General features: G+C 42.6%; 1 protein-coding gene across 1 annotated transcript in view; it reads left to right on the top strand.

Annotated features, from left to right (window-relative positions):
• The window catches only part of PLEKHO2 (pleckstrin homology domain containing O2), a 60,736-nt gene extending 49,841 nt beyond the window's left edge, over positions 1-10,895 (top strand). Inside the window, exons 4-6 of the mRNA XM_077263336.1 lie at positions 817-921; positions 3,965-4,066; positions 6,586-10,895. Of these exons, the coding sequence (XP_077119451.1) occupies positions 817-921; positions 3,965-4,066; positions 6,586-7,986 (1,608 nt within the window). The 3' untranslated portion in view covers positions 7,987-10,895. The remainder of the gene's footprint in view (positions 1-816; positions 922-3,964; positions 4,067-6,585) is intronic.
• Positions 10,896-12,711: the final 1,816 nt, after the last annotated feature.

Raw genomic sequence — 12,711 nt, 5'->3', positions numbered from 1 at the left:
GCATGTGTTGCAACTTTTGTGCATGTGGCAATTTTTCCGCGTGTGCAAGTTTTGCGTGTGGCGAGTTTTCCATGAGGTGAGTTTTGCACGTGTGGCAAGTTTTGCATGTGGAGAGTTTTGCGCGTGGCGAGTTTTGAGCGGCGACTTTTGTGTTTCAACTTTTATGTGGCGAGGTTGGTGTATGTGTGGTGAAATGTGCGCTGAGGGTGGTATATGTGTTCGAGCACGTGGTAGTGTGTGGCGCATTTTGTGTGTGTGTTCATATCCCCGTGGTGGTGTGGTGATTATCCCATGTCGGGGCCCCACCTTAGCAACTGTACAGTATATACTCTTTGGCGCCATCGCTCTCATTCTTTAAGTCCCCCTTGTTCACATCTGGCAGCTGTTAATTTGCCTCCAACACTTTTCCTTTCATTTTTTCCCCATTATGTAGATAGGGGCAAAATTGTTTGGTGAATTGGAAAGCGCGGGGTTAAAATTTCACCTCACAACATAGCTTTGACGCTCTCAGGGTCCAGACGTGTGACTGTGCAAAATTTTGTGCCTGTAGCTGCGATGCCTCCAACACTTTTCCTTTCACTTTTTCCCCATTATGTAGATAGGGGCAAAATTGTTTGGTGAATTGAAAAGTGCGGGGTTAAAATTTCACCTCACAATATAGCCTATGATGCTCTCGGGGTCCAGACGTGTTACTGTGCAAAATTTTGTGGCTGTAGCTGCGACGGTTCAGATGCCAATCCCGGACATACATACACACATACATACACACATTCAGCTTTATATATTAGATTGAGAATAATAGACTTGCTGTCTTAGGTGCAAGATGTGAAATTCCAAGCTAAAAATGCAGAAGAAAGAGATGTGTGGATCCAGGCTCTGAATGATGGGATAAACAGAGGAAAAAACAAAGTCTTTGATGAGGTATGTGAAGATGGGAGGTTGTGGGTTGCAATAAACACCTAGGCAGGTTGACGATGCTGTTCAATTTATTACTTCGTCCACAGTTATGCAACAATTCCACGTTGATAGTCAAAATACAATGTCCTCAGTCCACAAGTTCCCATTCTGAGTTCCACTGCCCACATACCAGGCGATGCCAACTGACTGTCTCCCAACTTTAGGTTGGCCCACAGCTTTTGGTATTTCCAGCCGGCATAGTGTGCATTTACAGCCTATCTTCCTCCAGACGATGGATATCACGACCGTAGCTCAAGGATACCCCTCCAGCCAACAATGAATCTCCTTTGCTTGTCATTCCACCTTACTCCAAGCCAACCCCTCCGGGAGAAAGCCCGACCCTCAGGAAAACACTCCCCTCCCAAAGCTAACTGTGCATTGGTGGGGGTATCTCACTCAGGCTGTTCCCCCTCACCTGGCTTGCATGTGAGACCCCCTATGGTGACGGCTCTCCTGGGTCTACAATCCCCATCCACACAATGGGCCCAGGCATGAAGAACAATGGATTGATAGAAGGATTGCTTTAAGATACCGTCACACTCAGCAACTTTGCAAAGAGAACGTCAACAATCCGTGACGTTGCAGCGTCCTGGATAGCGATCTCGTTGTGATTGACACGCAGCAGCGATCTGGATCCCGCTGTGCCATCGCTGGTCGGAGCTAGAAGTCCAGAACTTTATTTAGTCGCCAGGTCGGCGTGTATCGTCATGTTTGACATCAAAAGCAACGACGCCAGCAACGAGCATAGGGGGCGTCGCAGCGTCTCCTTCTAACCAGTCGGTACACTCCGACTGTTTGACATGGAGCTAACAACCAGCGAGAACGAGAAGTGAGTCGCCGTTACGTCACAGGATCGCTCCTGCATCGTTCTGGAGCTGCTGTGTTTGACGTCTCTAAAGCGACCTAAAGAGCGACGCTCCAGCGATCTAGTTTAGGTCGGCTCGTTGTCTATATCGCCGCAGCATCGCTGAGTGTGACGGTACCTTTACATTTACCTTTAACAATCTACTGTCTGGCCTTAGGTTTACATAAGATGTAGCCTGCTCATCTTCCTCTGCTTACTGTCACTGAATGGAAACATTGATTCCTGAGGATGAACTGACGAGCAAGCAAATCTCTAATAAAACACAGCAAGAAAATATCTAATAAAACACAACAATATCGACACAACCGGTGCTCCGTGCTAGAAAAAGTCTACATGCAGTAGCGCAGTGGACTCCACTCTGCGATCATTTGTCCAATAGTCTTTGGTCCGTGACCAGTTCCTCATAAGGTAGCGTAACAAAATGAGGATGAGTTGATAAATTAACGAAAAAACCTCCTTTAAATAACAATGTGCCAGTTTATAACGCAGAGCCCTTCATTTTACTGTAACTGGGGGTAGGAAGTTACCAGCACATTTTGGAATCGTTAGTCACCAGAGTACATACTCGTCGTCCATAATCTTTTCTCCTTCTTCCTCTTCCATTTTCTCCAAGTGTTTACTACTAATGTAATCATGGTGTAAGAATATTCACATGACGGCCCACCTACATATCCTGAGATATAGGGAATTAACCTTTTGAATTTATTTCCATTAATTGTGGAAGAGGAATTTATCAGATACACCCTGTGGCGAAGCAGCTAAAAATGTAACATGTAATACATATTTAAAATAAAACGGAGAGGCCTCAATTGATTCTTTGCATTTTTTTAACTTTTTTGTGGTTTTCACTGACATCTTTTGTGCAAGGTTCTTCAAAATGGCAAACTTGGTTTATAAATTTTGCTCAAAATAAAAAATACTCTTTGTTATCAGTTTTAACCTTTTTTGTTGTGTATTGTTAGGTCAAAAAGGCAAAAGGTTTCACTAAATTTGCACAAAAAATGTAGGGGTATAAAAAATTACTCATTTATGCAAAAATGTAACAACTTTTAAAAAAAATGTAAAAAGTCTTAAAATTGAAGACATCTGGAAATCCCAAACACTGCCCACAATGGCGAGCACAAAAACAAACAAACGTGGAAACATACAAAATAGACTTTAAAAAAAAGCATGAATTAAAAAAAGAAAAAGTTGCAAAAAAAACCAGACTAAAAATACTAATGCCTAGACAAAAAAGGCGCAAATGCTTTAATTAATAAGGGCCTTTTTATTAAAGGGAATTTGTCAACTGTTTTTTGCTATGTAATCTGACAGCAGCATGATGTAGGGGCAGATACCCTGATTCCATTGATGTGTACTGGACTGCTTGGTTTAGTTTGGATAAAATTCCTGTAGCAGTGGTCAAAATGCTGAGCTGTATATAACCACACACACACCCTTATTGGCAGCTTCCTGTGTACATTGTCAGCAAGCTGCCAATCAGCAGTGGGGGTGGGGTTATACAGATTAGCCTGACTGGCCTGCACGTGAGACCTAGTCCTCTAGTGATAATGTCCTGCTGAAAAAAAAAACACTGATTGTATTGACACTACATCATACAGCCTAGTAAGTGACACATCCCTAAATTCAGGGTCTCTGCCCCTATATTATGCTACTCTCCAAATAAATAATAATAACCTGCTGACAAATTCCCTTTGATGGAGCCTAATGTGCTAAAAATTAAAAAAAGTATCCTCACCTTGATTGCAAAGCATATGTGTTGCCACCTCTGGATGTTGATCCCATATTAATAACCTCGCCTCTTTCAACTCCTGACTTGTGCAGATGCTACAATACGTCCCTCCTCACACACACTTCTACATGAGTCCAAATGTCGAATGCTGATTACATGCCTGGTAATACATCTACCGTAGGCACCTTTACGCTGACCTAGGGGATCCACTAAGTAGCTCTGCTTCTAGTTTCCACTACAAGGGACAGGAGTGTGAGGACAAACTATATTTGATGAAGGCTTAAAAACTGTCTGTATGTAAAAGGTTATTAGACTGATTCATATTTCCAAGTGCCACCTTTATCTCCCCCTTTTATAGCCTATCTCAGTCATTCTAGTCTTAATTCTATTTTGTCATTGTCCATTTTTAGGTTAAGGTAGACCCCAAATGTTCACTAGAACATGTTACTCGGGATCGTGCTAAGGTCGGAGCTGCAAAAAGAAGACCTCCCACGAGAATCCATCTCAAAGAGGTTTGTGAAAAAAACATTTACAAAAATACTTAATTTATTCTAACTGATGTTTACCAATTAAAAATATTTATTAATCACTCAGAAAACTGTTTTCATTAATATTTCCACCAATATCTTCATGCCTTGTAAGACACAGATGTGTTTTACTAGCAGTGTTCCAAAATGCAGGAAATTTCCTAGGAACGTTAGATATTAGATCTTAAAAAGATGTTGCATTAAAGGTAAACTGTCAGCAGGATTTCACACCCCAAACTATTAATATGTGTATATAGGGTTTCAAAGACAAGTCCAGCAATACGTTTACATGGTCAGTCTGTTTCTCCATTACTGAGAAATCAGCATTTTAATTGATATGCAAATGAGGGTGAAAAACTACCTTGGATCTGAAGCCTCTGTCACTCCAGCTCTTTTCCCCAACCAGGGCCCAATCCTCTTGCTTGACTAAGACTCCTTTGCCCAAAATTACACAATATAGAGGCTGTCAGTCAAGCAGGAGGAGGCGGCAGGGAATAGAGCTGGAGTGACAGAGGCTTCAAGTCTACAGCAGCTCTTCAGCCTTATTTTCATACAAATTAAAATGATGATTTATCAGTAACCAAATAATATATTGGCTATGTGATTGTATTGCTGGATTTGTCTTAGAAAGACCTACATGAACATGACATTATTTGGCGGATGAAATCTTGCTGGCAGATTCCATGTAAAAAATAGAAATAGTTTCCAGCAAGGTTACATATTTCTTGAAGAAAACTGAGGAGGCTGCATGGAAGTGCTTTGATAACCTAGATATGAAACTCCACTACATTCTTACTGGAACGTCTTACAACTGAGTATCTCTTTTAAAGGAAAACTGTCCCATGGATTTGCCAAATATATCATTATCGCCATGTTCTTTGTCTTTTTAGCAGCATTACAGATTGCTTTTAGAGAAATTTCTATCTGGATTAGGCAATATACTAACTCACATCCACTACTCATCAAGTCAGCCATTCCTTTGACTAGTCATGCTGTCTATGCCCATTGCGGAATGATTCACATACCAAAGGAAATCTGACATCACCAGATTCGACATTATATGAGTATTGCTCATGCATTGGTAGATAGAGACAGAGCTGTGCTATGGTACTTCAGATAAAGCCAGCGGCAGGTATACATACCTGGAGCGCCCCCACACCACCGCAGGGCCGAGGGGTACCCGGAGCCGGGCCTCTGGGTCTCTGCTCTGGGGTTGTCACGGTGGCTAGACCCGGTCCGTGGCCCTGTCTGTCAGTGGGGGACGTCCAGTGCAATAAGTGGTGTTGTAACGGTGCAGTTGTGGGGTGCAGGTCGCGGTAAATAACGAGGACACCAGGTTGCAGTCTCTTTACCTCTTTACTGGAGATCTCTGAGTCCTCAGTCCAGAATACGGTTCACCAGGCTGCGCAAGTCCGGCCGGTCCAATGGCACCTCCAGAGTTCACTTCACAGGTGGAAATCGGTGCCTTCCTTCTTAGCGCTATGTGTTGTAGTCCTTCCCTGCTGTGCTTACGGAAAGTACCCCACAACCGTTGTGTCTGTTTCTTAAGTTCCCTCACAACTCGATTAAATGATGTTCTTCTAATCTTCCGTCCCTTCCTGATGTTACAGTTAGAACGGCACCCGTTTGTCGGATAGGCCTGGAGTTCTTCCGGGACCCTAGAGACGCCCCTCTCCCGCAATTGCCTCCCAAGACTTCATAGGTGATATGTGTTAGACAGCCCGCCTTAAACTGACTGTCCTGCCGCTGTTTAGAGTATTGCTTGAAGCTGAATGTTATAATACTCCCTCGGCGTTCCGGCCACCGGTAGTGCGCCTCAGTAGGGTGTTGCTCCGGTCTTACAGCACGACCCCTACTGGAATTCTCCTATTGCTTGATCTCGTTTCTCACTCAGCACAATCTATCTCGCTTCTAGTCCTTTCTTGGGTCCCGCCGCTTCCTGGAGCTGGCGCGGACCCGTTACGTTCTTTTCAATGCCAAGCCTCTGTCAGGATCCCACCCCTGACAGAGACCCTACTGTCTCTTCCTCCACAACACCCTCTGCCACTAGGTGTTGCTTCGTCCAATCCAGTCAGCTTTCTGATCTAACTTCCTGCCTGACCCCCAGTTTACCCACTATGGTGGGGAGTGGCCTAATGAATAGAACCCTTAGCTCCCCCCGGAGGCCCGGCTGTGAAATGTATTGGTGTCTGTGATACCTGATCAGATGAACTCCTTCAGTGCCATCGGACGCACCATGGCTCCCCATAGTGGCGGAGCCACAGTACTGCAACGACCAGGACTCTGGGGCGCTGCATACCCAGATTCCCTGATCATGCCCGTAAAGCATGGAGTAACGTTGTGCAAATCCAAGTTACTGGCTGACAATTTTCATACATATGTTAAAACACAGAATAGCCCAATATCAGTAGTAACTCTTTAAAACTTGAACACTCAAATGTAGTATGATTGTAAAGTCTTTTCACCCTATAACCACCAATGTTTAGTAATTTGTCTTATTGCAGGTGGCAGATGCTGCTGCTGATGATTCCTTAAGACTAGGCCTGGAAGCTTTGGACACTGGAATTTTAACTGTAGTTCCACCTGTTCCAAAAGAAAAGGATGATGAATCAAAACCCCAGAAGGAACCAGTAAAGATCCCAATGCCACCCACAAAGCAAAGCAATCTTCCAACTATGGAATCATCAATCCATCCAGAGGAACCAAATGGCCAGAAGGAACCAGTAAAGATTCCAATGCCGCCCACAAAGCAAAGCAATCTTCTAGCCATGGAACCATCAATCCATTCAGAAGAACCAAAAGGCCAGAAGGAACCAGTAAAGATTCCAATGCCACCCACAAAGCAAAGCAATCTTCCAACTATGGAACCATCCATTTCTGATACAGGTAGTGATACTCAAGTTTCTCAAGTGCCACCTCCTCCTCCCAAAAACTTGAAAGAAAACATTTATGCTCGTGAAAAGCTGCTGTCTGAAAATGCAGAAACAGATATGGAAGATACGTTTGAACCTGAAGTTTCTAATAGTCCAAATGAAGAAAATATAACAAACATAGTCAGTTTTCCAGTGTCTCCACCAAAACCGCCACCTAAACTTTTGTCAGACAAGATGAAGAGCAAATGGGTGGGGCCGTCTTCAGAGTGGATGGAAAAAGAGAACATATCAGAAGAGAAAGGAAGTAAAGAGAACCTAGCAGAAGTTGTAATAACAAGTCCTCGTCAAACTATGATATCTGTTGGTATAGAAATAGAAAACAGAGACAGTACAAACAGTCTACAAGATGAAAATGAAGAGGAACAATACAATGTGGATGATGACCAAAACAGTACAGAAGATATATCTACAGAAAGGGCAACTGAAGACACAGAGGACGAAGAAAAGCACAACTTTGGAGGGAATGACATAATGAAGGACGATATTCAAAAATCATCAACTGGACAACCAGCAATTTTCTTGGATGACACAAGATTGCTGAACAAAAGACAAAACAAGCCAGTGCCAGCAGAACGGCATCTCATTGATGGCAAACCAAAGGCATCTTCTATGGGAGACCTTTTGTCAGAGAGCAATATAGACTTTGGAAGCAAAGATGATGCCTCTGTGTTACACCTAACTAAGGACCGGTTAAACATAGTGGAGATGAAGTTGGCATGTGGCAGGCAAAGAACAGAAACCCTTTTAAACAAGGTTTTAAATGGGCAACGTGAAAAAGCAGAAGACGGCAATGGGCTGGATGCTAATTCTGCGACACTTCTCAATAAAGTAATGAAAGACCTTCAAGAAGCTTCTGAAGCACTAATGGAGATCAAGGCACCCAAAACTACAACACCAGAAGGAGGGACTGATAGGCAAAAAGAAAAGCAGAAGGAATTACTTGCACTCCAAAGGAGAACTGTTCATTTTTAGCACTTGCTCGGAAGTAGATGTATTTGTAGATAGTATACAGCACAAATCGCTTCAGCACTTTATCTATAATCAGTCTCTATTTGCACCTTGAGGACGTTACCAAGCAAATGCTCCTAGCGGCTCCACAGCCAGTTTATATAAAATGGGCATGTTCTTGTTACTTTTCTAGATAATTTATAAAAGGTCCTTATTGTTTCACAAAATTTATTTTGAGAATCTCACTATAACCTAGTGGAGGAATAATGCACTATTCAGGCCCTCATCCAAATGGAAGACCAAATAGTCAATATCCAAGACAACATACTTATAATTCACATAGGACCTCTGGTCATTTCTTGTAATTCATAGCCAATTGTCCAGCACTTACATAGAATATATAGACACTATACAAATTAAAACTATCTACTGGAGTCACTGTGGTGGCCATCCGTATACCATTATATGTACAACATACTGGGCACTGAACAAAGACAGCAGAGATACCCCTATAGTTTTACCTGTTACCGGAAATGTTGAAAATATCTCATAAATATCCAACAACAAGCACAAATAGGGAGGAATTTAACTATTTTCTTAAAAAAAGGGTTTTGCCCAATGGCAGAGGGGGCTTAGCTACGTGTGATCCAACAGATACACTGTAATCTACTTCATCTCATAGATTACCGATTCTGGTGCACAGCAGTCCCCAAAAATGTATTAAATTCATTAAAGGGGTTGTCCACTACTCGGACAGCCCCTTCTGAATTTCCTTCCAGTAATAGAATAACACTTATACTCAACTCCGGTGCAGGTGCCATTCCAGGAATGTCGGCCCCGGGGCTCCTGGGGCTCACACGATCCCTGCTGCCAATCAGTGCTACACTCACTCTCTCCTACGGACATTATTGACATCCAGTGAAAGTCAGAGCTGCAGCTGCTCTCTCACTTCCTCTGGATGTCTTGATTTGTCCGAGGAGGAGAGAGTGAAGCCAGCGCTGATTGGCCAGAGGGATCACGTGACATAATAACGTCACGTGATCCCTGGGAGAACCAATGCCGACACTGCTGGAATGGCGCCAGCACCAGTGTTGACTAGAAGTGTTATTATGTTATTGGGCGAAAACATAGGGATTCAGAGGTTGTCCGAGTAGTGGACAACTTGTTAAGGAGCGTGCACCTTATAAAGAATTTGGCAAATTTACACCAGCGAACTTTGCTTCCAGACAGGGTCATCCCAACCTGTCCAGATGCTAGATAGGAAAAATATTAACAATTAAAGAGTTTTCACATTTCAGTGTTTTATGACATCAGCAGATGCTCTCCTGTAAATTCATGGGGGTTATGTAATGTGCTGTATATTTATTTCAGTGGAAACACTGCACACAAGCAGATTGCCTGCACCAGTCACTTGGACTAATACCAGATCCTGGTTTTGGTGAGCTGTTTTTTGTGGCCTTATCCACATAGTATTCAGCTTTACAGTGAGAAAAACTTATTGTTATTGCTTATCCATGGATTGTGAAATTATGTTATTGCAATTATGTCTCCTTATCAAATGTGGGGTCCCCGAAGGACAGGGATAACCTCTATATGATATGCGCATTGGAGCCGGTCCCGCAAATGGATTAAAGATCTGTCATTGGTGATGGAGGATCTGATTGTATCGAAATTTAGAAAATTCTCCACCTTTACCGGACCAGAGTCAATCACCAATCAGCCATAGAAATTGTATGGATCTAAAAGAGCAGTTTGGTGAATATTTGTTTGTGTTTTTTCTTATTTCTCCCTTTATTAGCAACCATGCACCATGCGTGTACATATGTAATGAGTGAATTAATATATTCAACGGTTGCCATCTTCAGCTATTTTCAGCGGCACTCTGGTCCATTCCGGCGACATGCGACATGTGACCTACCGGATCACACAGTGTCTGCTTTGTGGAGTGAAGGACAGGTTTTTAATTTTTTTAATGTCAATCTACGAGACTCAGAATAATGCATTAGAGGCTCATTCTGAATCTCATAGACATATTGAGAAAGTAACTGCTGCTCCATGTAAAAGAATCCGTGTGATCCGGCAGGTTACAAATGTGGTCATGTGGTGCCGGAATGGACCAAACGCTGATGAAAACTACAGTGGACAATTTACAGGATGGAAAGGATCTGTTGCTAACAGATAGAACAGGACTTCTTCAGATAAATTGTGAAGTCCATGCTCCCCCGTTTCAATATTAAGCAGGTGGTTTAAATGTTCTGGCTGATCAGTATATGCTACGCTGTGTTATAGTATTCTATTATTGTACATAACCAAACTTAAGACATTCCTATTAGTTGGAAAACTGGAACTGATATAAATGTGTGACTACTTAAGGGATTCTACTCCAATAAAAAATGGGAGTTTTTTTGCATGCAAACTCAACAGTTACTTACAGAATAACGGTGACGGGTCAGTCTCGCCCATTAACGAGTGCTGACTGGCAAAGTGCAAGTTGATAGTCATTCATTTACTGGACCGTCCACAAAGGTCATTGAGTACAGATAGGAACAGAAAGATCATTAAAGTGATCATTTTGTCACTACGCATAATGTTATCAGTGGCACATCTGCTTACATGGGTTGATATGCTGCCGATAATCATGATTTTTAAAGGGAATCTGTCACCCCTGGGATGTATATGACCTATTAATATGGGCATACAGGTAATAGAAATGTTACACTGGTCCTACCTGTATGCCTCATATTAATGGTCTTGTTGCTGAGAAATGTTATATTGTTTCTTTATGTTAAGGATTTCTTCCAGGGTCCGGGGGCGTTTGATGCCTGGAAGAAATCCCTGCCTCCTCTCCTCATTACAGTACTACCTCCCTCCCATCAGTATCAGTTATGGCCCCGGAATACCGCGCCTTTGTCCTGCATTCCCTCAGAAATACATACATCATCCTCTCTTCTATGGGTGCTGCATTCAGGGAACTTCTGCTGAGGAGCCGGCGAATCACTGTGACCTCCAGCGTGCACCCCGACAATATGCTCTCCTCACTTCCTCATTGCATAGTCATCGCTAGGAACCATGTGTACATGGCGATGCAGGGAGAAAGTGGGGAGAGCATCTTATCTGCGCGCACACCAGAGGTCACTGGAGTGGGAGTCGCTGGCGGCTGTGCAGAAGATCCCTGAATGCAGTGCCCATAGAAGGGAGGATGAGGTATGTATTTCTGAGGGAGTGCAGGGCGAAGGCGTGGGATTTTAAGGATTTTAAGGCCATAACTGACGCTAATGGGAGGGGGTAAGTAATACAATGAAGATAGGAGGCAGGGATTTCAACAAAGAAAGAATATAACATTTCTCAGCATCAAGACCATTAATATGAGGCATACTAGTAGGACTGATCTAACATTTGTATTACCTGTATGCCCATATTAATACTGTAGATCAAAAATGTCCTGGGGGTGACAGATTCCCTTTTAAGCAGCCTACATGATCCATTTACCTGACAAATGAGCATTCAGGTGATTTCTGGCAGGTTTACCTGTGGTTTGAATGGGCCAGTAACTGGGAACAAGAGTTCCTACAAACGTTCCTGTCTGATTAAATTCACTGTGTAAGGCCAAGTTCATTCATGGTGGGGGTTTTTCATATTCTATCCTCTATAGTATTGTAAATATTATGTTTTATACACACAACAGCCCACACAGTAGCATTTTTCTCAAATGACTTGAAATGGGAAAAGTCCCTGTAGCAACTACAATTTCCCATATCAGAAACTACAGTGGTGACCCCCCCCCCCCCCCCAACTATGGAGTGCTGTCCTGCTGGAGTCGTTTTTCTTATGCTCTGAAACATCGCTCCTGTTTTTTCTTAATTATTAAATGCAACAAAAACGAATCTGTGTGTTGAACGCTCAACTTTTTTTTAATCAGAACCATTTTTTATGAGTTCTCTTTTCTCAGCTTTTTGCTTGACCTTGTAAAATAAGACATTTTATTCAATTTCTTTCTAGCTGATCATCAGACTATTTTATGCCGAATTAAATGAACCCCATAGTATTTGATACTGCTCTCTTAGCAGCGACACATCGTAGATAATAGAGAGGGTCCGAAGAATGGACTCCCCCCTTTTCTAAAGACCATCTGCCCTAACATTTCAATGGGTTGTCATCGTAAGTACTTCTTTCTAAGTGCATGTTTGAGCAAAGTTGACCTCTACTGGACACCAATCCCAAATCTTCAGAGATATTTTTATCAAATTTCTGCCTCTGAGTTTCTAAACTGCAGTTATCATAATTCTTTAAAGGTAGGCTCACACGACCAATGTCTCCACATCCGATAAAAACGGTCTGTTATTTTGATCAGACTTTGATCAGAGTTTTATCATCAGAGTAGCATCAGTTTTTCTTGGACGTGGACAGAAAAAAAAGTTTCTCCACCTTCTCCATTCCGTCAGTCCCTGCAAATCGGACCACTCTTGGATGCATTCCGAGTGCAATCCGATTTATTTTCACGGACTCATAGACTTTCATTGCTGATTTTTATCTGAAACTCGGATCAAATTATGACATATCTCCTATTTTTCTTAACACGGACCACTCAGTCTGAGGAAAAAATCAGACATGTGCACAGCGGCATAGAATATCAAAAGTACGAGTGCTATCTGTGAAAACAAGGGAACGCACTCGTACGAGAAAATTGGTTTAGCGCACGAGCCCTAGTCTTAAATGCTTATATTGTAGAATAAAACATCTTCCTTAGCT

Source organism: Ranitomeya variabilis, chromosome 5, assembly GCF_051348905.1.
Source record: "Ranitomeya variabilis isolate aRanVar5 chromosome 5, aRanVar5.hap1, whole genome shotgun sequence".
Lineage (NCBI taxonomy): Eukaryota > Metazoa > Chordata > Amphibia > Anura > Dendrobatidae > Ranitomeya > Ranitomeya variabilis.
This window is presented reverse-complemented; position numbering and strand designations above follow the sequence as displayed.